The sequence below is a fragment of the Salvia splendens genome, chromosome 11 (genome assembly GCF_004379255.2).
Source record: "Salvia splendens isolate huo1 chromosome 11, SspV2, whole genome shotgun sequence".
Taxonomy (NCBI): Eukaryota; Viridiplantae; Streptophyta; class Magnoliopsida; order Lamiales; family Lamiaceae; genus Salvia; species Salvia splendens.
The window spans coordinates 27,099,629-27,124,640 of NC_056042.1; the positions used below are offsets into that span (position 1 = coordinate 27,099,629).

General features: G+C 36.9%; 2 protein-coding genes and 1 non-coding gene across 5 annotated transcripts; all 3 read left to right on the plus strand.

Annotated features, from left to right (window-relative positions):
- LOC121755643 (protein transport protein SEC31 homolog B-like) lies at positions 1-13,177 on the plus strand. 3 transcript variants are annotated; one of them, XM_042150970.1, is made up of 22 exons: positions 2-557; positions 1,334-1,397; positions 1,499-1,621; positions 3,403-3,499; positions 3,583-3,619; positions 3,730-3,835; positions 3,940-3,997; positions 6,863-6,960; positions 7,095-7,214; positions 7,532-7,574; positions 8,191-8,300; positions 8,370-8,497; positions 8,581-9,127; positions 9,198-9,290; positions 10,207-10,392; positions 10,479-10,692; positions 10,948-11,054; positions 11,125-11,307; positions 11,418-11,543; positions 11,625-11,904; positions 12,432-12,670; positions 12,772-13,177. In XM_042150970.1, exons 1-22 carry the CDS (start codon positions 238-240, stop codon positions 12,859-12,861), a joined length of 3,369 nt encoding a protein of 1,122 aa, XP_042006904.1. In that variant the 5' UTR covers positions 2-237; the 3' UTR covers positions 12,862-13,177. The 3 variants fall into 3 exon arrangements, with proteins under 3 accessions (XP_042006903.1, XP_042006904.1, XP_042006905.1); XM_042150969.1 differs by having other exon boundaries at positions 1-557; positions 8,191-8,497; XM_042150971.1 differs by lacking the exons at positions 2-557; positions 1,334-1,397; positions 1,499-1,621 and adding an exon at positions 1,761-1,897.
- Positions 13,178-19,088: 5,911 nt separating this feature from the next.
- LOC121755686 (serine/threonine-protein kinase-like protein At3g51990) lies at positions 19,089-20,573 on the plus strand. Its single transcript, XM_042151036.1, has one exon. The coding sequence runs from the start codon at positions 19,364-19,366 to the stop codon at positions 20,450-20,452; it is 1,089 nt and encodes a 362-aa protein (XP_042006970.1). The 5' UTR covers positions 19,089-19,363; the 3' UTR covers positions 20,453-20,573.
- A 3,308-nt stretch (positions 20,574-23,881) lies between these two features.
- On the plus strand, positions 23,882-24,011 carry LOC121756658. Its single transcript, XR_006041036.1, has one exon. It is a non-coding gene; the product is annotated as a U6atac minor spliceosomal RNA (small nuclear RNA).
- The last annotated feature ends 1,001 nt before the right edge of the window (positions 24,012-25,012 follow it).

The window sequence follows — 25,012 nt, forward strand, 5'->3', positions numbered from 1 at the left end:
CTCATCTCCAAACTAGAAGTGTAACAGAAATACAGAGCGAGAGGCAAATCAAAACCTAAAAATCTACAAAATCAAAATAAACAGAGAGAAAATTCTCTCTCACTCTTCCTCGATCTACGCCCAATCATCCCTTAAACCTAGATCTGTTTCATGCGATTAGCCGATTGATTTATGTGAATTTCCCCTCCTCCGATACGTAGGTGCATCTTGTTTCACAGATCATCATAGATTTTTGCAATGACGGGCTATATAAAGGGGATCAACAGATCGGCCTCGACGGCGTTCTCGCCCGACGGTGCGTACATCGCCGCCGGGACGATGGCGGGGGCGGTGGATCTGCAATTCAGCTCCACTGCCAATCTCGATATATTCGAGCTTGATTTCGTTTCCGACGATCGCCAGTTGGTCCTGGCGGGAACTATTCCGAGCTCTGAGCGCTTCAATCGGATTTCTTGGGGGAAAGCCTCCGCCCAATCGGAGGAGTATCCGCTCGGTCTTATTGCTGGTGGCCTGGTCGACGGCAACATTGGGCTTTGGAATCCTAAGCCCCTGATCTGGTGAATTTAATTTACTTAGATATGTTCTTTAGTTTCTCGCCTAGAATTGCTCCCATTTATCGGACGATTGGATTATTTTCGTCTTGGCTATTGGTCATGGCTGCATTTTTTTATGCTCGTGCGATCGGTGCTATATTTGATGCATTGTAACTTGCATGTGATTACAGTGACGAGTCTTTTGATTGCTTAATTCCTGAATTAGGAAATTTGAATACGAACAATTTTGAACGATGGGTGCTGGAAATTGATATAAATCAGTAAGTTGCGAATTGATTTCAAGATGGAGTGGTTATGTTTTCAAATTCACTATGACCTCAGGTTGCTTAACAAAAAAGTATATAATCAAATTGACCAATTTCAGACTATTCGCATGACAATGCTGTTGTGATGTGGACATGTGGTTCCTCTTGGGTAAGATTGGTTTGCAGTTCACCTGCTATGTATGGTTTAGGATATTGCACTTTTTTATTTTTTTGGTTGTAAATTATAGTAGCAAATTGACTGAATCCAAAAGACATGGAGAAAGTGATACTAGAACTGTAATCAACATGAGTTGTATGTGCCTATGTGGTGTAAACACACTAAGAAGAATCAACAGATATTGATGTTTATATGAAGACTTGATCGCTTTGTACGGCTGCCAAATTTTTGTCTCGGTTGTGCTATTCTCTAGTTTAGCTTCTTCTCATGTTTCCTCAATTAAGTTATTGTATTTTTACTTCCAATTGTATTTTTTTTTCTACATATCATTTATGTTATTACTCTTCTGGCACCAGTAAAGAAGGTTCCGATCCAAGTGAGAATACGTTAGTTACGAATCTCACAAGACACAAAGGACCTGTGAGATTCTACTCCTTGTTCTATATCACTAATGCATTTTATGGATCCCATGTTAATTATACGACTTACGAATATCTTGGTGGTTTTGATTTTTGGTTCAGGTTCGTGGGTTGGAGTTTAATTCTTTTACTCCAAACATTATTGCTTCTGGTGCCGATGAAGGCGATATTTGTATTTGGGATATTAACAAACCAGCCGAGCATAATCTTTCTCCACCACTGAAGGTATGCAGTGATTAATAAATCTAGCACCAACTCAAGGCCTTTAAACTAATTATGTAGAAAACAAGAAACTCTTGAAACATATTGTGATGTTTTACATGTATGATGTGTCATGTGTTGTTTGGTTTTCCATTTTCTTTTTTGGGGAGTTATGTAATTCATATGTTAGAGTTTAATTCTTTTACTCCAAACATTATTGCTTCCGGTGCCGATGAAGGCGATATTTGTATTTGGGATATTAACAAACCAGCAGAGCATAATCTTTCTCCACCACTGAAGGTATGCAGTGATTAATATATCTAGCACCAACTCAAGGCCTTTAAACTAATTATGTAGAAAACAGGAAACTCTCAAAGCATATTGTGATGTTTTACATGTATGATGTATCATGTGTTGTTTGGTTTTCCATTTTCTTTTTTGGGGAGTTATGTAATTCATATATTAGACATTAAATGTTTGATGGATCTGTGTTCAAAATCATGAGATATCCTTGTCTATATGTTCATATGTGTGTATCTACTGCTGAATTCATTCAAGAGAGAGGTGACTAATTGTTTACAAACTGTATGTAGTTCAAAATAGTCTTTCTTCAAAGCTCAAAGGATCAGATGTATATTCTTACTGAAAATGGCTAAAACTGTAATGAAATATAGTATTTATTCTGTTATCGCCTGGTTCGGTCAATATACTATATCACTTTTTATAAATTAACAGATTATTATGTTATAAAACCCTACAGTTTTATCCTGGAGTCACCTGACACCACAATCCTTGGGGCAGGTGACAAAGATTGTTATGGGTTTAGTAATGAGTGTTGAGCAACATTTTGTTGATCTGTGAAAATTCACTATGAGCTGATTCACTGATATTGTGACTTTTGGACTAGCATTTACCTTTTGGCCGCAAACTGAAACTGTTTCGTTTGAGGAAAAAAACAACCTCTATAAAACAGAAAGCTAGGCTTCATATTCTTCTCTAGAGCAAAAACATCTGCTTCTCAGCTTCATTGGTAGATGTCTCATTGATGAGTAAAAATGAATTTCATACTGACATTCAATAGAATTCGTCTAAAAAAGTTAGATGTCTAAGACAAATGACAAAGGAAAAAAAAGAAAAAAAGCAGATTTTTGACATACTATAAAAGATACAGTTGGAATCTTGTTCGGTAGAATGTCTTCTGTCAAGCAGTAGACTCCTCTAGTCCTCTTACTGAACTTTTATTGAGATAGCCGACTCTGCATGTTGAGTCTTGTTAGTATAAGAATCTGGCATCTGCTAAACATGTAAAACTGTGGGTAAACCCTTAACCTTACTTCTTGCTAAGACCAAAGAATGGTCTTGTAAACTATGGCCCCCCTTTGAGCTCGTCCATTCGTTGGGTGATCCCTTGCTCTCACGTTCGAGTGTTTGCTCGTCGTTTAGGCCTGTGAGTGAGATTTCTGCTCATTGCAGTCACCTCCGGGGTTCTTCACACCTGGATAGTACCAGGACCCTTGATATCTTCTTCAAGATAAATAGAAAGCGAATGCCGTATTTCTCATGTGTAGATTACTTTGTGGAATGCTTCTTATGGGCATTTTAAACACGTGTAGATCCAAAATTGTGTTCACTGTCCCCACATAGATTATCGAGTTTTCCATTTCTATTTTCCCTTTCAGATCAGTTTTGCTTTTGATCTCTAGTAATGAATAGGTTTTGGCCTATCGGTTATAAACTGTCCTCTCTTGTCAGTTATTTCCACATCCGGATTGGGATGAGAACTCAACCTTTTGAAATGTTAACAGGGTAGCGGATCCGCATCACAAGGTGAAATTTCATTTTTGTCCTGGAACAGCAAGGTTCAACATATCCTGGCATCCACTTCATATAATGGGACAACTGGTGAGAATGCTGCCATTCTAATGGATTGTTTTGCTCTTGAATATACATTGCGCTAGAATGACAAGGATTAATTGTAATTTCAGTGGTGTGGGATCTGAAGAAGCAAAAGCCAGTTATAAGGTATGTCATCTTTATTTGAGTTAATGAGAAATTACATTGTTGTGTTGAGCCACTAAGTGATGATCCTTATGTTCCTTTTCGGATGATCTTTTATATGCATGCCCTTGCAGTTTCTCGGATCCAGCTAGAAGGAGGTGCTCTGTTTTGCAGTGGAATCCCGATGTTGCAACTCAGCTTATTGTTGCTTCTGATGATGATGTGTCACCTTCTCTCAACGTAAGCAATACATATGTCCTTAGCATTAGTGCTTTGGCACAATATTATTTCTCAAAGGCTACTTAAATTTGTGTCGGTTGGTGATTGGGGCTTGTCATTTTCAGATGTGGGATATGCGGAATATAATGACTCCAGTGAAAGAGTTTGTAGGACACACCAAAGGTGAATTATCCGTGTTTTGCTTCTGACAATTGCATAACCTTTTGTTCTAACTTGATTACTTGAGTTTTCAATAGGCTTCCACTCGGTCTTATTCTCTTTGTGATATCTCAATCCTTTGGTAGATTATAACCTGGGTTTGTCGTCTGAAATCAAGCTTCCGAAGGCATATGACTTCCAAATGGACTAATAAAGATGATGAGACCGAGTGGAAGCCTATTGTGGCCACCCAAGAGAATAATAAACTATTTTGGCGATCACCCAAACAAGTCTAGTTCTTCTCATAGCTTGCATAAATTATTTTTAACAATTTTCTTTTACATAAAGAACCTATTTAAGTGCTTAGCAATATTATTAATGGTGTGTATGTATAGGGTAGTGATAAAATATAAACTCTATGTATTGTACAAACTCCTCAATACAGTGTCAACGTAGGGTCATGTCAACACATTGTAAAATTTCATGATTTTGATGTCAACACAATGTCAACTGTTGTCAGTGTTGACATTTTCTGATGATGTTATTTTGTTATCCATTGACATTTTCTAACGGTTTAGATCTAGGCATGCACACGGTTCAAAAACCGCCGGTTCCGGTTCGGAACCTGCGATTCACGGTTCAAGATTTGCATGAACCTGAACCAGCCCGCCAAGGTTTCCGGCGGTTCCGGTTCTGGTTCAAAAACCGCCGGTTCCGGGCCGGTTCAGCGGTTCACTTAAATTATTATTTTTTTTATTTTTTGGGCTTATGAATTCTATGAAACCATTCTTGATTTTCTCATTTATAGAGACATCCTTGAATGTTTTATGTTTCACTTTCAATATGTGACATAATATGTTAAGTATTTTTTTTATAACTACATGTTTAGATAGAATATGTTAAGTATTTTTTTTATAACTACATGTTTAGATTATTCATTCATCTTTTTTCAATGTGGGATACAAAACTCTTTTATCTTCTACTTTTCTTCATTTTTTGTATAATATATTTAAACTAAATCATTATTTGAATATATTCTTGATAGATAAATAAATAATTATTGAAAAATATGATTTGTATATAGAAAAATATTTATTTGTATAATAGTTATCGTTAGGTTTATACAATTTGTATAATAATTATTCTTTTAATGTGTATAATAGTATTTATTAGTTAACATATACAAAAATTTATAAACATAAGCAAATCAATAATGATAAAGAACTAATGAATAATAGTTCATGTAATAATATTTATTGTTAATTTGGAAGAGTGTGTATTGGATTATTTTCTTTTATAGTTACTCTTTCTTTCAATTTGGGATAAAAGTCATTATTTATAACTATATAATAGATCTCCCATCATTCTTTTGTCTATATTAGTACTCTATCTTCTATTATTATTATTACTATTATTATTATTATTATTATTATTATTATTATAATTTAACAACAAATATTATTACATGAACTATTATTCATTAGTTCTTTATCATTATCGATTTGCTTATGTTTAAATTTATGTATATGTTAACTAATAAGTACTATTATACACATTAAAAGAATAATTATTATACAAATTGTATAAATCTAATGATAACTATTATACAAATAATCATATGTCTCAATAATTGTTTATTTTTATTTATCAAGAATATATTCAAATAATGATTTTGTTTATATATATTATACAAAAAATGAAGAAAATTAGAAGTCAAAAGAAAGTTTTATATCCCACGTTGTAAAAAGATGAATGAATGCTCTAAACATGTAGTTATAAAAGAAATTTTTTTGACATATTTTGTCCCACATCGAAAGTGAAACATAAAACTTTCAAGGATGTCTCTATAAAAGAGAAATAACCAAGAATGGTTTCATAGAATTCACAAGCCCATCAAATATATATGGGCTATTATGAATTTCTTGTATTCATTTATTTGTAAAAATTGTTTTTTAAATTTTAATTGAACCGCCGGTTTAACCGTTGAACCGGCGGTTCCGGTTCCACATTTCTTTGAACCTGAACCGAACCGAACCGTGTGAACCGCCGAACCGTCCAGCGGTTCAGAACCGCCGCGCCGGTTCCGGTTCCCGTTTATGAACCGGCGGTTAACCGCCGGTTCGGTTCGGTTTGTGCATGCCTAGTTTAGATCATAGTTTGAGTGTGTACAATATATAGAGTTTTCATTTGATTACACCCATATATATATATATATATATATATTATATACTTCCTCCGTCCTACTTTAGGAGTCCGGTTTATCATTTTTGGGTGTCTCACTTTAGGAGTCCCCATTGGAATATTCCGTAAATGGTAATATGCCCCACATTCAACTAACCTTTTTCCACTCATATTTTATTATAAAACTAATTTATAAAAGTAGAACCCACACTCAACTATCTTTTTTCACCAACTTTCCTTTACATTTCTTAAAACCAATGCCGAACTCAAATGGGACTCCTAAAGTGGGATGGAGGGAGTATAATAGTATGAAAAATAAAATGCAAAAGTTTAGTAAATAATAAAAATATAATATCTCAAATCTTAGAACAGTTATATAATATGTCTAATAATTAAAGTCTTAGCTCAACAAATAAAATGTTGATCCTAGTAATTAAAGTCTCCAGTAGACATTATTGCAATTACTATAATATAAAACAAAGAAAATAACATAAATGCTCAACAAATAATAATAGATATCTACTGAACTGAAGCATTTAATAAATATGTTACATAGTACCTCTTGCTTTATTCTCTTCCCTGTCTGCATCTATTAGCATGATATTTCTATTTTGTTTCTTGGGTTCCAAATAACCTTTATGATAATGCCTGGTGGGTAAACCTTTTGACACTTGTTGGGATTTCATAATGCTGTATCATTGTGAACAGGTGTGATCTCTATGTCCTGGTGCCCTATTGACAGCTCTTATCTGCTTACGTGTGCCAAAGATAATCGTACTATTTGCTGGGACACAGTATCTGGAGAGGTGAGTTTTGATTGTTTATATTTACTGAAATAAAGGCATCTTTGTTTTCATGTAGATTCCTCTCTTGGGTTTGTTTTGGTTTTCATTAAGTAAGCTCTGTAATACATGACAGTCTCAACATATTTTTGGTATAGATTGTGGCTGAATTACCTGCTGGAACCAACTGGAACTTTGACGTTCACTGGTATTCGAAAATTCCTGGAGTCATATCAGCATCTTCATTTGATGGGAAAGTTGGCCTGTATAATATTGAGGTTAGTTTGTCTGGAACTCTTTCAGCGGTTACTGATTTCTGGTGTTTTGTGTAAGCATTGTTGACATGATTGGATGGGTTGTCACTTGTCATTGATTTTGCCATTCTGATGTGAAGATGCATATGTATATATAGATCACTCACAGTCGCATTAAAACATGCCTAATTGAGTTCATAAGAAATGGTTGCAAAAAATTATGCAAGCTAATTGTTCTTTTTTTGTTATTTATTTTTCTTCTTCCCATTTCCTTCTGGTAACATTTCTCACAGTTTTTTGGTTTTTTTTTTCACCTAGTAAATCATCTTTGTCAACTGCAGGGTGCTGGTCGATATGGTCTTGGAGAGTCCGACTCTAGTGCAGGTAACTTACATTCTTTATATGACAAAACAGTTGTGTAATTCATCTCGACATGGAAAGCATGGAATGATAAGTGAAGAATCTTTAAATGCGTTTGTAACTTGTAATGGTCATTAGACTCGTTACATCTGCAAATATCTTTTCGAATTTATCCCTTGATTGGTCATTGGAGGTAGCTGGATGTCTTATTACTGAGATTGGCTTCTCTTAAAATTTAAAATCAGTAGTGTTTCATATTGTACCACCTTTGGAGTTTGTTCCTTCCATCACCTTGTTTTTTTTTCAATTTTTAACTTACATGAAACTACATCATAAATTTATGTGCTTGTTTAAGCTAAAGACCACCATTATGTCTAACTTTTTTTATCAGTCATGTCTGATCAAGCAGCATTTTATGAAAAATGCCTTATGCTTTTATTGCAATAGTTTGCAGTAGAGGATCAGAGTAGGGACTAGAGTTTAAAAATTAACTGTTCTGGATATCATTTCTCTCTTTCTTGATGATAGAGGGAGGCAACTAAATGGTATAAGCTTGAAAGTGTTAAGGCTTTTACCACTCTGTTGTCATGTGTTGGGTTAGTCTTATGTGCCATGTCTTGTGTTCTTGTATTATATATAGCACCTCTGAGGGCCCCAAAGTGGTACAAGAGAAAAGCTGGAGTTTCATTTGGCTTTGGTGGGAAGCTCATTTCATTTAATTCTGCTGAACAACCTGCTGGATCTTCAGAGGTATTGTTACAGTATTTTAGATTCCTGCTGGCACATATTACACTCTCTGACAGTCTTTTCTATATCCAGGTCTTTGTGCACAATTTAGTCACTGAACATGGTTTGATTAGTCGATCTTCTGCGTTTGAAAAGGAAATACAAAATGGGGATAAATCAGCTCTAAAACTCTTATGTGAAAGGAAATCTCAAGAATCTGAGTACGTCTTCTTCATTCTAGAGTTGGTAGAATCAGCATCCGTAGCAACTCTTAGGCCTATATTTACTTATTATTTCGTGTCAGATCTGAAGACGAAAGAGAAACATGGGGCTTCATGAAGGTTATGTTCAATGAGGATGGAACTGCACGGTCAAAGCTGCTTTCCCATCTTGGTTTCAGTCAGCCTATCGAAGAAAGCAAGTCTGCGCAGAATGATCTTGCAGAGCAGGTTGAAGATCTGAGTCTTGATGAGAGTAAAACTATTAAAACAGTTGTTTCTGGGTACAGAGAATCTGCCTTGTTTGCAACTGACAATGGGGAAGATTTCTTTAACAATTTACCTAGCCCCAAGGCAGATACACCTGTGGCTAATTCCAAGGACGGTGTTGTTGGAGACGCTGTAAAAGAATCCCATCAAGAAATTGACGGACTGGAGGAGAGTTCTGACCCTTCATTTGATGATGCTGTCCAACGTGCTTTAATTGTTGGTGACTACAAGGGGGCAGTTGCACAGTGCATTTCTGCCAACCGTTTGGCGGATGCCTTGGTCATATCTCATGTTGGTGGTCCTTCATTGTGGGAGAGCACACGTGACCAGTACCTCAAGACAAGTCGCTCTCCCTACCTGAAAGTGTGTAGTCATTGTTTACATTGCTGGCTTTCTATTATCTCTTTGAATGACTAAACTTTAGTTACTTCAGGTTGTTTCTGCAATGGTAAACAATGACTTAATGAGCATAGCAAACACCAGACCTCTGAAATCGTGGAAGGAAACCCTTGCTCTCTTTTGTACTGTAAGTCTATCATTTCCTCTTTAAACAAAGTTGGAGTTTGTAAAATTTCAAATTGTTGTCACATCTGACCTATTTATGTGAACATATTTTAGATTGTAATACTTTTGAGGTTTAAACCCAGATAGCCTGTCTGCCTTCATACTCTGATTCTCTCAGGGATCAGTGTTTTTCCGTCAGAAGGAAGGATTATTGTTTGGCTGTGAAGTCATTGTACTGTATTGCTGTGCTTAATGTATATCTTGATAAAGAAGTAACATATGCCTAGAGGAGCTATTTGCAGATTTCATGTTATAAAACTTAACGAGTGTGTTCTTTTACAGAGGTGTAGATGACGACATTTGTGTATTGAAAAGTAGACAATGTTTCTTTTGCTCTATAGTATATATTTGCATCTATTTTATATAATAAGGTAACTCTGCAATGTTCATGACCTGTAACCAAAATGGTAACTCTTAGTATAGGCCTTTGTTTGTCTATGGAAAATCAGTTGCCATTAATGTTTTTATCAAAGCCATGTGTTAGAAATGAGGGGTGATGCATTCCTAATGATTTATATTTGCATCTTAAACTACTACATATAAATAAAACAAGACTTTAACAAATACTATGAGTTATGATTAAGGGGTCACATGTTATATATATATTATAGTATGAGATTTCATTCATTTAATGCTCTGTATTAACATTCAACATATCAACTCCTTAATATGTTTTAGTACACCAGTGATGGTAAGTCTAGTGGTTTGCACGAATTAATCTTCTATGGATATTAAGTGTCGTGTGCACATGTATTCTGCGTGGAGCATATTTATGGGTTAACTCCACAAGTAAAATCTTTTTTTTTAATTTGCGTGCTAGACTGCTAGTCTAAAAAAATCCTGACATGTCTTGTTTCTGGTCTCTTGCTGTTATCCAGTTTGCACCGACAGATGAGTGGACTCTATTATGTGACACTCTTGCTGCTAAACTTATGTCTGCTGGTGATACAACTGCCGCAACTCTATGTTATATCTGTGCTGGAAACATAGACAAAACTGTGGAAATTTGGTCGAAGAATCTGTCAGCAGAACATGATGGAAAGTCTTATGTAGACCGTCTCCAGGTAAGCACACATTCACTTAGTGTTATTTGATAACAGTCTAAGCTAAGTGGGAGATGAATTCACATGGTTTAGTTTTACCCTTGAAGGATTTAATGGAGAAAACTATCGTCTTTGCTTTGGCTTCTGGGCAAAAACGATTTAGTGACTCACTGTGTAAGCTAGTTGAGAAATATTCTGAAATATTAGCAAGTCAAGGGCTTTTAAATACGGCGATGGAGTACTTAAATCTTCTGGGGACTGAAGAATTGTCTACTGAAATCACTATCTTGCGTGATCGTATTGCTCGTTCAACCGAGCCAGGTCTGTGGCTATGCTATTTCATCTCTATATGCTCTCCTTATAGTCTGTCTCCAGAAAGGGCTACAATTGTCTGCCACTAAACTGAATGTATATCTTTCTCAATATGCTGAACTTATTGTCAGATTTCGGGTTGCTTCTGCAAATAGTAACTGTTTACCAATGGCTCATTTAATATGATTAATTCCCCATCATTCTTCTTTTTGTGCAATAAATTGTATATTAAAAACATTACAACCTTCCATGGGTATATTTCAGAGAAAGAGATTGTGAATACAGCAACTTATGATAATAGTCACTCGCAAGGGGGAGCTGTATATGATAATAGTTACAGTGGTGTTGGCACTTCTCAACATTATTATCAGGTATATATTTTCATCCTTCTTTGAATAAAAAACTATTATGGTTGTCTTAGATATATTTTATCTTCCTCAGGATACTCGAGCATCCCATATCCAACCAACCAATGTGGGCAGTCAGTATGATAATTATCAGCAGGCACATGCTGTTTCATATAGAAGTGCTTACAATGCTCCTCCTACTTATCAGCCAGTTCCACAGTCTAATACTCCTCCGCCTCCTATGTTTGTCCCTTCTCCTGCAACTACAGCTCCAGTGGTGAGTCCAGTGTGGTTTGGTTTCTATATTAATGCTACATCTATATGTTTGGGTTATTGTGGCGAAGTTAAATTCTGAATAGAGAACATGTGTTTTCTATATCATTGCAGGCAAACTTTCTTCCTCCACCTGTTAATGCTCCGCCTCCTGCAAAATTTGTTCCCTCGACCCCTCCATTATTGAGAAACGCAGAGCAATATCAGCAGCCATCAACTTTGGGTTCTCAGTTATATCCAGTATGTTAGCCTCCTTAATTCCCACCCCCTTCTTTCAAATTTAACTGCCATTTCTGAGTGCATGAATTGTATATTATGTAGGGGCCTGCTAACCCTGTTTATCAAGCTCGCCCTCAGGGTATACCTGCATATGGTGGTAACACATCTCAAGTGGGACCAACTACTAGGCAAGTCATGTCCCAGGTTATGGCTCCTACCCCTCCTCCTACAGGATTCATGCCAATCGGCAATCCTGGGGCTCAAAGACCTGGCATGAATCCAGTTCAACCTTCTAGTCCTCCACCAGTAGCTATGCAACCACCAGTTACTCCTGCTGCTCCCCCTCCTACAGTGCAGACTGTTGATACGTCAAATGTTCCTGGTGAGCTTCCTTTCCCACTCCCACTTTAATGAAATCTATTGAGGAGTTATACAAGCAACTAATCAAATGCCTGCAGACCCTTCCTCCAACTCTCTACTCTATTTTCTCATATCTTTTTTCCCTTCCATTTTCTTAATCACACTTTAAACATCAATACCTTTCTTTCTTCATTCTTTTAACAAACAAAGTAAAATCCATCTCCGTGTCATGTATTTTGTTCACCAATTACTTGAATAGTGTGTTAAAAAGACGGAAACCAAAATACAATAGATTAATGGCATACAATGGTAAGGTTATCTGTAAAGCTAAAAGGCTAAAATAAACCAATCACTGCCATCAACTGTGGAATATACCCTCTTCTGTGAATTAGGAAAATTTTTCCATATGTTCTTTGTAAAAAAAACTTAGTTGAGTTTGGTTAAAAGAAATGAAAATGCAGATTGAGAATCAATATGAGCCACGAGAAAAGAGAATTAATATTCCATTTGGTTTTACTCACCTGACACAACATTTGAAATCTCCTACAGCACAACAGAAGCCTGTCATTGCAACTCTAACTAGACTCTTTAATGAGACAAGTGAAGCATTGGGCGGATCGCGGGCAAATCCAGCTAAGAAGAGAGAAATAGAGGACAACTCAAAGAAGTTAGGCGCCTTGTTTGCGAAACTTAACAGTGGAGACATATCTAAAAATGCTGCAGAAAAGCTCGTACAGCTTTGTCATGCACTGGACAATGGTGATTTTTCCACTGCCCTGCAGATCCAGGTACCGGAGAAATCTCCAACAGCTATATCTTTTTATCGGTTTTTGATTTTTTTCTCCCTTTTCAATTGATGGCTGCTTTGCATGTGAATGATATGATATAGGTTATCCTCACAACAAGTGATTGGGATGAATGCAACTTCTGGTTAGCAACACTGAAAAGAATGATCAAGACCAGACAAAACTTGAGATAAATTATTCGAGCGTGAGTACTTGTGATGTAGCATCAAATTGTAGTCGTTGGTTCATGTTCAAGTGAGAGCTCTGTACACAAGAATTTATATACAGTTTCTTGTTTTACTCTTTTGGGACATGGCAACTTTTTGGTTCAATTAGATTGGATTCTTTGATAACAACTCCAACGTTAGATGGTTTGACAGAGTCTGTTTTGGGCAATTATTATCCATATAATATATTTAGCGGTGAGATGTAGATTACTCTTTTAATTAACTCAAGCACAGCGCACTGTTGTAATTTTGTTCAAGGTTTGGGTATACCATCTTTTTATGACATCTTTGGCTTCTGCTTTACTTGGTTTTTGGATTATTTAAAAAGCAGTATCATTTTCCCTGGGCTTTGGCTCTTATTTAAAGAGGATATATTTATATATATCCTACAAATGTTTCAAATAATTTTTAAAGGATAGAGAATGTAATGAAAATGTTTTAGACCAGTTTGTTGGCATGAGAAAAATTTATTGATTCTTAATCATAAGTAACGCGGCCTAAAACAAAAAAGTTTCATTGTCAAATCTTTATTGTAGAATTAATCGACCTAAAGTAGAAAAATTCTTCATATCAATGTTATTCCTTCTCCCGAAAGTTAAAAAATGATTTGGTGAATTCTCACATTAACTATGTCAACAGTATTGGACAACGTTTTGTTTGCTTGATGGTGGAATTAATATTTCATTGGGACAATACTACTATACATTCCCCCTTTTATCATTACATGTTTAAATCCACATCATGCCTTGTCATGACACGTCAATATTCTTTATTCCCAAAAATGTGACTCAAATTATTTGATGTTACATAGTCTAAACATTGAGAGGAGACGCATAATGTCCCAAACATTAACAAAACATTTTATGCTACACTATTAAACGTTGAGACATTTAGCAAATTACTATTAGTATAACTATATCTTTCCCAACATTTTTTCGGTTCCTTCAAGATATATTCAATAAGTAACATATTAAAGTAAATCATTAACTGTCAACTCAATAATATTATGCACCTCTGTTATCACATCCAATATGTGGAAATATTATAATACATGAAACAATATTAAAGACATATTTTCTTCTTTTTATGAGTTTTAAAGCCATGCATTATTGTGATGATTGTTGACTTTAAAGTTTAAAGTAATTTGACCTCCAATTTGCAATTGCATCATGACATGAGGGTCAAGTCCTTGTTTCGTCCATAAATTAAGGCTGTCATTTCAAGTCGCATTTTCCCATTAATTACCCAACTTCTTGGTAACAGTGCGATCAAATTATAAAATTAGTTTCCTCCATTTTTCACATTGATTGTACAGGCGGCATTTTTTGGAAAACATAAAATAAAATTGGAGACACGAAGTATGATTAAATTTTTATTTTTATTTGTTGACAAGGTTCTTGGGAGAATGTACTTCTTGGCAGAAAAGAATAAACAAATTAGTATAGTACTACTATATAAATATAACCTAATTTAATAGAGGAACAAGGGTTTGCATTTTACCCACTATCTTTCGCCCATTAAACTGCGAGAAATATGGGAAAAAGTGATTGAAAAGTAGCCTAAATTTGAAAATTTGGCATTGGGTTTACTTTCGTCAATGAGTGCATCTAGTAATTTAATTTTAGTTTTTTTTAACAATGAATTTGATGGTCTAAATTATTTGATTTGCACCATAAATATATAAGGAAATTTTATTTGTACGTGAACGTATTTTATTAAGCTTTGAATACGACAATTTTATTTGTAAGCCGACATACCTAGCTGACATTACATTATAGATATGTCTCTCTAAACTTCTAGTATTACACGTATATGTATGTTTTGAAATTTACACATGGAGTATATATCCATTAATCATTGATTTGTTTGTACGTTAAATTATAGGGCCCACGTTTGCAGGGTATGAAGGCAAGTCTTATCTCATACAGGTAGGGCACTCCAAAAGTCTTCCATACCAATCAAATGGAGTACAATAATTCTGTGCTCATACCATAAGGCCATCCACCATAGGAATAGCTCAGCAATAGCCCAGCCATAGCCTAGCCACTGCCACATCATCAGCACTAAAAATTCTCCTGCCACATCATCAAAACAAGCAAATAGCCCAGCAATAGCCCAGCCATAGCCCAGCCACATACTATCCACATCATTATTAACAAATATATACAAAATGAAACAATTAAAAATCACACAATATACGGAATTAAATTTACGACAAAAAAACGAGAAAATTCACTAATATTAATAAAATATAAAAAGTACATTAATTAAAAAAAATTACATAATTAAAAAAAACTAATGGCGGTCAATCCTCCGTGCTCATAACTCTTCAATTAAATCCTTTTGGAGTCGAATATGAGCCGCCGTTTGGCGCATGTCGGCGTGTGCTTGTAAGAGGCCGGCTTCATCGTGAGGTACCCCACTCCGTACGTTGGGGGCGGCCACGCCATGGCTTGGACCGGCTTCATTATCGTCGTTGACCCAATTGGTCAGTTCGCCACCTTCATCTTCGACAATCATGTTGTGCATGATAATACATGCGTACATGATATCAACAATGCATTGGACATCCCACAAACGCGTTGGACCCTTAATTGCCGCCCATCGAGACTAGAGCACACCAAATGCGCGCTCCACGTCCTTGCGCGCCGACTCCTGCCGTGCCGCAAAGTAGGCCTTCTTCGCATCTCCTGGGCATCGGATCGTCTTCACAAAGATGTGCCACCTAGGGTATATCCCATCCGCCAAGTAGTAGCCCATATCATGTTGGTTGCCGTTGGCGACAAAACTGATGGCCGGACCGACGCCCTGACACTGCTCGTTGAAAAGTGGCGACGAGTTGAGGACGTTGAGGTCGTTGTTCGAACCAGCTATCCCAAAATACGCGTGCCAAATCCAAAGCCGGTAATCAGCTACGGCCTCCAGGATCATCGTGGGATTCTTTCCCTTGTAGCCGGACGTGTAGAACCCCTTCCAGGCTGCGGGACAGTTCTTCCAGTCCCAATGCATACAATCTATGCTGCCTAACATACCCGGGAACCCATGCTGACTCCCGTGCATCCGCAACAGATCTTGGCAGTCTTCGGGGGTAGGCTTTCGCAGATACTGATCACCGAATACTTCTATCACTCCCAGACAGAAATTCTTCAGACATTGCAAGGCAGTCGTCTCACCGATGTGGAGATACTCGTCCCACATGTCTGCCGCGCCTCCGTAGGCCAATTGCCGCAGTGCACTTTTGAATAGGTGTGTGGCCGGGTCTGCCAGACGCATCGTGTCTGAAGCGGAAATACAGATATCGAGACTCCAAAGCGTTGACAATACGCATAAACAGGTTCCTGGTCATCCTAAAACGACGCCTGAAAAGGTTGGCGTTGAACCGAGACTCCTGTGCGAAGTAGTCTTCGTATAGGCGCTGATGTGCAGCTACGTGATCCTGAGCAATAACACTGCGGCGGTGGACCACTGGGGGAGGTCGAGGTATCGCCGGCTGCAAGGCCCTTTCCATCCATTGGTTTATCGCGTTGGTCGTATAGGCGTCCAACGCCTCGGCCATTCGACGTTCGTACTCCTCAGCATCCCCTCCGCTACCACCACTACTACCACCAGCATTACTCATTTTGCGTTGTTGATCTTGAACAGAAATTAAGATAGAGAGAGTACTCGTTAAAACAAGTCGTGCGAATGAAAATGACGAACAAAGCGCGTATATATAGTGTTTCGAAAAAAAAAATATTTTTTCGCGCTAGGCGGTGCGCTGGGCGATCCGGGCGCTGCAATAGCGCCGAACGGACCTCCCAGCCGACCGCCCAGCGCTGCGCGGTTTCTCTCTCCACTCAGCCGCTGGGCGGCTGCAATAGACCGCCCAGCGAACCGCCCAGCGCCGGCGCTCGGCTGGGCGGTCGCTGGGCGCCTATTGTGGATGGTCTAATAATCCGATTGTGTAAAATGTTTTTAGTACATTATTTGCTTTTAAATTAAGCACTAATACGACATGGTTTTAACTTTTAAGCAATAAGTAATAATTAAGCAGCAATTAAAGTGTGCGACAGACATGGTTTTAATCAATCAACCAATTATGCTTACGCATTGCATAATCAATTTGGTCGAAACCATTTACCACTGAGAATCAATCTCCATTGAGAAATCTCATCGAATTGCATCATAAACTTTCTGAAAATCAATCTTAAATATGAAAATTAATTTCTTTTTTTCCAAATGAAATACTCCCTACAATAAATAATTTGATGTACCTCTTTCAATGAAAAAGTGAACTTCCTTACGAAGGCGGCAATCGTTCCCAACTTTCAAGTCATTCCATTTCTAGCTCTATATTCTAATCTACCCAATAAAGTTAGTCAACATACTAACTTTTTTTTACCACGTGTATAAACTATAAAGATGGCCAGACATTAGTTTTTATGCCCACGATGAAATCTAATAATTGAATTCTTGTGTGAAAAAATTCGACGAAAATCTATGATAAATAGAAAAGAATCAATTATATAAATGATCTCTAAGCATTGCACATTACTTTAGCATTTCAAAAATATTAAAGCCCTCTAAACTATGATTCACATTTTAGTTTATTTTCACATTCCTAATAAAATGCAAATCAGGTAGTACTAAAAACAGTAAATAGTTACATTCATTGGAAGTGACGGCATATGCCTCACACAAGATTATTTATAAAAAAAGTTTGGCCAATATCCCATTATTAAAAGATATTGGGTTATACTCCCTCCGTCCCGAACTACTCGCACATTTCCTTTTCGGCACGGAGATTAAGGAATGAGTGTATAGTAAAGTCAACAATTGCGGCTGTAGGTGATAATTTTTACTAAAAATGGAAAGAGTGCAAATAACTTGGGACACCCAGAAAGGAAATAAGTGCAAGTAGTCCGGGACGGAGGGAGTATATTATATTAAGTGAAAAGCATAAAAGTTTACATTGATTATATTTAAAATAAAAAAAATATCAAAATACCCTCCATGAGTGCATTTTAATCCCAAAAAATTGGGAAAATGCAAAAGTATATGGACTTTCCATAAAATAATTTTCAAAGACCAAAGTTCAGGAGTATACGTGGTTCAGTCAATAGAAAAAACAATGCCTATCTCTGTTCAGCTACTACTATAACACTGCGCCTCTCTCTCATCCTTTTGCCTACAAAGCATATACATTATGCTACCAACTTGAGTCACTCCGGTATTGAACAATAGGAATGTATATAGTGATCTTACCTTATGGTATGGTATATATATCCACCCTCTAAAACAAGATTACCCATTTCTTGAGCGACACGAAATTTTATGCAAATTAATTTTCTGTTTTGAGTTGAATAGAATAGGAGAAAAAGAATAAAGTAGAGATAAAAATGTTTCTATTTTTAGTAATATGTCATCTTGATTGGAACAAATCAAAAAGTAAAGTGAGTCATCTTCAATAACACGGAGTGGAGTATACATTACTCCCTCTGTCCACCCAAAATAGAAACTTTTGACATGGCACGGTTTTAATGCAAAGTTGGTAAGATAAAAGACACAATAGATAGAAGGAAATGGTCCTGTTAGGTTGAGATTTTTTAGCTTAATTGAGAATTGAGATGCATTTTCAGCCACTCATCCACAACATTTTCAAAATGTCAACTGCAAGTAGATTATGTCAACTCGGGGGTATTATCATTAATAGCAGGCTACATCAAATGTCAATAGCATGTGTGTAGTTGACATGAATTGTATATGTAGTTGACATGGATTGTTCACATAGTTGACATTATATGTGTGTAGTTGACATTATATGTGTGTAGTTGACCTGAATTGTATATGTAATTGACATTATATGCGTGTAGTTGACATGAATTGTATATGTAGTTGACAGAAAAAAAATTTTAAAAAAATATTGAATAAAATGTACCATGAAATTACCATTCTGCCATTTCATAATTAATTAATCTAAAAATATTTTCTATGTGGCAAATTCTTGACCACTCATTTAATAAAAATGAGTGGCTGATAATGCATCTCAATTAACCTAAAAAATCTCAATTGATCATGACGAAAAGTGTATTAGTAAAAATTGGTCCCACCATATAAAGAAAAAGAAATTTGCTAAAATAAGGATGATGAGAATAATATTTGTTCTATTTCATTTTAAATATTCAAAATATATCACATTTTGAATAGAATAGAAAAAATGGATAAATAGGATGGGGTGGAAGGACAAAGAATTGCATTAACTGGAAGATGTCAAGAGCAATAATAACCAAATCTTGAGCTTGGATGCCATTCCAAATACTCCTTGGATTCCATTTTCATCTCTCTCTCTCTCTCTCTAAAAAAAGAAGCTACTACTACTATATCCATATACCATATTGATTCATCACATGCAACAGAAACAGAAACAGAAACAGAAACAAGAACAGAGAGCTAATTAGCTTTACCTCCATTCCATCAATGTGAATGCCGAATGGGGTACCTCTCCTGCAAAACCGACTCCTCCATCTCCACCTCCACCTCCGACCCCTTCCAAATCCAAGAATTCACCTACAAAGACCTCCAATTAGCCACCGCCAACTTCTCCGACTCCAAGCTCCTCGGCCGCGGCAGCCACGGCCTCGTCTACAAGGCCGTCCTCCGCTCCGGCCGCCTCGTCGCCGTCAAGAAGCCCTCCTCCAACGACCTCGACAATGAGATCGACATCCTCTCCTCCCTCCACAGCCCCTCCCTCGTCAACCTCCTCGGCTTCTCCACCAATTCCCACGGCCGCCGCCTCCTCGTCGTCGAATTCATGAGCAACGGCACTCTCTTCGACGTCCTCCACACCAACCCCCGCCCCCCTACCTGGCCCCGCCGCCTCCGATTGGCTCTCCAGACCGCCCGAGCCGTCGAAACCCTCCACTCCTCCTCCCCTCCCGTCATCCACCGCGACATCAAATCCGCCAACGTCTTAATCGATCGGAATCTCAACGCTAGGCTAGGCGATTTCGGCCTCGCCTTGCGCTGCGTCGACGATTTCCGCCTCCGATCGACTCCCCCCGCGGGGACCATGGGCTATCTGGACCCCTGCTACGTCACGCCGGAGAATCTAAGCACGAAGACCGACGTATTCAGCTTCGGAATCCTGCTGCTGGAGATAATCAGCGGGAGGAAGGCTCTGGATATGGCGAATTCGCCGCCGTCGGTGGTGGATTGGGCGATTCCGCTGATTAGGAAGGGGAAATTCATGAGCGTGTACGATCCTAGGGTTCCGGCGCCCAGGGATGCGAGGGTGAGGAAGATGGTGGCGGTGGTGGCGGCGAAATGCGTGAGGCCGTGCAGGGAGAGGAGGCCGTCGATGAAGGAGGTGGCGAGGTGTTTGGGTGAGCTGAGCAAGCTCAATTCTTGGAATGGATTATCGAATCCTTGCATCATGGGGGAGGATGTGGGAATCGTTGGAACGCCATTGAAGAATCAGCAGCTGGAGTTGGGGGTTCGAAGCAATTTGATGGAATTGATGGCTAGCCCTAAATCTCAAATTAGGGCTAAAACTACAAGGCTCCCAAATCTTAGATTTTAATTTGGGATATTTGTTAAACATTGTGATTAAGCAGCTCCAAAGTGTTTAGTTCATTGTTTAACGTAAACCACGAAATTTGTTCCAATTCAATAACCCTCTAATTTTGGGTACAATTCTTTCAGTTTTTTAAGTCGGGATACTTAATACTAGCTAGTACTACATGGTGATTCTAGCTTCTTACTACCAATTAACAGAGGATTCAATCTAAGCATAATGATATGCAAATATTATTGTTAGAGTTCAAAACATACAAAAATATCATATAATTATGACATATGCAAGTGAAGGATGGTGATAACATACAAACTCTATATATTGTACTATAAACTTTAATATAGTTTCAACAGAATGTAAAACATTATAAAATTTTAAGATTTTCATGTCTACACTTGTTATTTTGTTATCTTTTGATAATTTCTAATTATCCAGATTATAATTTAGAGTTTGCATTTGATTAGTTTCGATTCAAGTAAATGAATATATAACTCCAACTTCTATGTTACTAGTAAGGGGTTTTTTTAGAAAGTGTTCTAACAAATATCATATCATATGATTGACTTGAGTCATATATCTCACCAAATACTCACATGAATTTTAGGGCATCCACAATGGTGTGGATGTCTAGGCGGAATTCCCCGCGGAATTCCCACTGCCACGTCATAAGGACTTCCCACTGCTCTGCCACGTCATAAGGACTTCCCTTTGCACAGTGGCGAGATTCCCCTGCGGAATTCTCGACGGAATTCCCACATAAAAAAATCACAAATTCACAAATTAACCAATTTTTGGAAGTAAAGAATTTACGGAATTAAAAAAAAATACATAATTAATTTAAAAAACATACTTCATTAAAAAAAAATCGGCTCCTCACTCCTCGGATTCCTCGCCGTCGGGATGAAATGAAGTTCAACGGGATGTATTTATAGAAAATAAAAAAAATTAATGCAAAGGCCGGAATTCCGTGCGGAATTCTGTGACAGTCCACGCAATGACGGACGTCAGGACGGAATTCCGCGGAAGGCCGCGGACCTGCGACATCCTCTTCCGAATTCCGTATCCGCGCGTGTGTGACCTAATGGCGGACGTCCGCCACTGAATTCCGCCACGTCCGTGGGAATTCCGCGTGAAGTCCGCCATTACGGATGGTCTTATGAATTTTGAACAGCGGACAAATATGTGAGACACAGAGAGAGACTAATAAATAACTGACCTCACAAGAGAAATCAGAGTGCAAATTCTGTATTTGCATTATTTTGGGATTTTGTGTAATGAATTCAGCTCACTCTATTTTTGAAAATGGTTGTGGAATCAATCGCACAGATCAAATTTAAAACATGTGACACAACAAAGTAGGTCAACTTACTGTCTTATTTGGCAACTCGTAGTTGTGTACCATTTCCTGAATCGGAATAACATGGATATTCTTTTATTTTTATAGTACTAACTTTTTTTTAAAAGGTGGCAGTAACTTGGATCCTGTTGAATTTAACAATTCAAACACAAAAGAAAAGAAAAGAAAAGAAAGAAAAGTCATTGCACAAAACACTATGGGGGATTATACAGATAATTAGGTCACTGAATGGAAGCATGAAAATTCGAAATATATTCCTAAATGCAGAATAAGATACTAAAGCCAAAATTTGAAAACAACGATTTGGCTGTAGTAGATAGAGCTGTATGCAACAAAATTAGATTCGTTTCTATGAGGTCAAACAAATGTGATATCCCTTTTAAGCTTTCACTTTACTTTACCACAATTATAGCATAGCTAAACACAACTTTTGACCTTGAAAGCTGTAACTTTTCAAATAATCATATACTATAGTCTATAAGCATCTTCGAGGAGAAATGTATATTGAGAAGGTATATTTCTCATTTACATTCTTAAAAAGGTTATTATACATTCTTAAAAAGTAATGAACTCCAAGGAAAAAAGGTAAATTAAAAAAACAAATAAAATAACTAACTTTTTACCTGTTCTATCAAGAAGAGATAAAGATACCTTCTCAAAATGAAAGAAGATATAATACCCCTCAAATACTCTTTCTATTGGAGCATGAAATTTTATGAAGAGATAAATATAGTACTAGTTATTTCTCTTTACCTCTCCATTTACCCTCTCCCTTGGAGATGCTCTCAGTAATTACTGAAAATTTAAAAAAACCACTCATTTATACAATATAATACTGAGAAAGAGCTGGTCAAGAAATATGGTTGTGTATTGACTTGATCAATCTATACTTATATATACTCCCTTCCAATGCATCCATCCTATATAAAATGTCCATATTTAATTCAACACAAATTTTAAAAAATATATAAGAAAATGAGTTAAAAAATTAATGGAATATGACTCTCATTTTCATACAGTAGTAATTTTATAATAAAATACGAGAAGTGGACTTTATTAAAAGTCCAATTGTCCATATTTTCTATAACTACATTCTAGCAATCCATGTTTATGCCAATTTACTCATGCATATTAATTGTACACGGAATTGGAGATGTGGAATTGAAATTCGAGCTTTCAATTCCAAATCCAGTGTTTGGTATCATAAAAATTCTTGAATATGGAATTGAATTATAATTCCAAATCCTCCAATTCCACAATTTGAATTCTATATAAAAAATAGTGGAATTCCAAATATTAATTACATTATACACACACGGCACATATTCACACATAGTGCACACATTCTTACACACACTACACACATTCACACACACACACACAATGCACACATTCTTACACACACACTGCACACATTCACACACACATTCTTACACACAAACACACGCACACACGCGCGCGCGCACACACGCGCACACTCATACACACATATCATGTTTGTGTAATGCAAGTGGTGTAGTGTGTGTATATAGTGAGTTATGCATGTGTGTGCGTGTATGTGTGCATAGTGTGTTTTTAGTGGCTGTGTGCGCGGCGTGCGTAGTGTGTTTCTAGTGAGTGTGCGTATTTAATGATTGTGCAGCGTGTGTAGTGTGTGTGCACGCAATTTTTCAAATTCAATTACATATCAATTACTTCATTTTGCTAAACAAAGGATTTGGAATTAAATTCTAATTCAATTCCTTCTAATTCAATTTCATAGAATTATAATTCCAATTCAATTCTAGTTCTGTATATCAAACGGACCCTAAGAATAATGTTATTAGGACATAAACATCCACGGTCATATCCTCTAAACGATTCATTATCTTAAATATTTACTTTTTACATAGTATTCTCACAACATTTTTTTTTATCATATTTATTACTTAAAGACAATACTCCTTTTTCATGAATTCCACTTATATTTTTTATTCATCTCTTATTGTAATTTATGCAGTTTCTATTTTAGTTAAATTATTTTTTATGTTTTAAATAAAACATGAAACTCATTTAATTTAAAGTTACACAGTTAAATCGTATTCGTGGAAAGGAGAGATGGTTGGCATCTCCCCTGTCGGGGACGGGAACAGCCTTCGGGCTTTACCTGTTACCAGCACATCCGGTTAAGGCTTTTCACTTCGGTGGATCTTAAAACCCAATTTATTTTTTTAAAAAAAGTTACACAGTTAAATCTTATTCATTGGTCCATCGCGATCAATTGTGCTTTGGGCTCGAAGTGGAGCGAGTCTATGTCACCCATCCAATTGACGATGTGGCGAGACTTATCTAAAGTTAAGATAGTACTTGAAAGATTTATTGTTGTTGACGTGATAGAATTTTAAGGTGATTTTCAAAAAAAATTGTCTCGCTTGAGCCACAAAGCCCACTTATTTTTCTTGTTGTTGTAGATGACACAAAATTTCTAGATTTTTGGTATCACTAGGTCGAAATGAGCCTGGAATTTTTTGTAAGTGAGTGCACGAGCCCTTCGAGCCGGCACCAATTGTATGCTTCATCAACTCTCCTCAAATGTCTTCTGTTTTTGGTTGTTTCCGACATCGAACCATTCTAAGGGTGTGTTTGATAGCACCCAATACTCTAGAAAGGGTACTGTTTTGGTCAAATTCTGGTGTTTGATACCAAATGGAAATTTGTTAGTCGGCCCATATAAATAAGTAAGGCACGGTCAAGCCTATGAATCTATACTAAAATATGGCAAATAACTTTTCGGAGGCAAAGTGGCCGATTATATTCTAGCCTTGAAGAATGTGTCTAGAAAAAGATTGACATTTCCAATGCTACCCTCATCTCATTTCAATCCTTCTTCTTCCACAGCATAAGCCACAACTCCATCGAGGACGGCGGGTAATCGGCGGAAAAACCATAGAAGCTGGCGAGGATTTTCCGGCGCCGTGTGTGGGAACCAAGAATTACCCATCCCCATCCAATTGCAGATCCATAATCATTTTCCAGGTTGGTTAATTTGAACTTGAAAAAAACAAAGAAGGAAAGATGCATAAAATTTATTGCGTCATGCATAAAATTTATTGCGTCATGCAAATCTAGTTAACTAATTTATGGAAACAAAACAAAAATAAATTAAAACAAAAGCACATCTAAAATAATAATTAAAGGAAAAAAAAGGTTAAATTAAAGAGTTAGTTAAT

What these genes read in the sequence shown, in the direction of transcription:
- LOC121755643 (XM_042150969.1), top strand. Translation starts at nt 238, where the DNA reads ATGACGGGCTATATAAAGGGGATCAACAGATCGGCCTCGACGGCGTTC. An exon ending in ATCTTTCTCCACCACTGAAG is followed by an intron (nt 1,622 to 3,402) that starts GTATGCAGTGAT and finishes AAATGTTAACAG; the next exon opens with GGTAGCGGATCCGCATCACA. An exon ending in CTTCTCAACATTATTATCAG is followed by an intron (nt 11,055 to 11,124) that starts GTATATATTTTC and finishes TATCTTCCTCAG; the next exon opens with GATACTCGAGCATCCCATAT.
- LOC121755686 (XM_042151036.1), top strand. Translation starts at nt 19,364, where the DNA reads ATGGGGTACCTCTCCTGCAAAACCGACTCCTCCATCTCCACCTCCACC.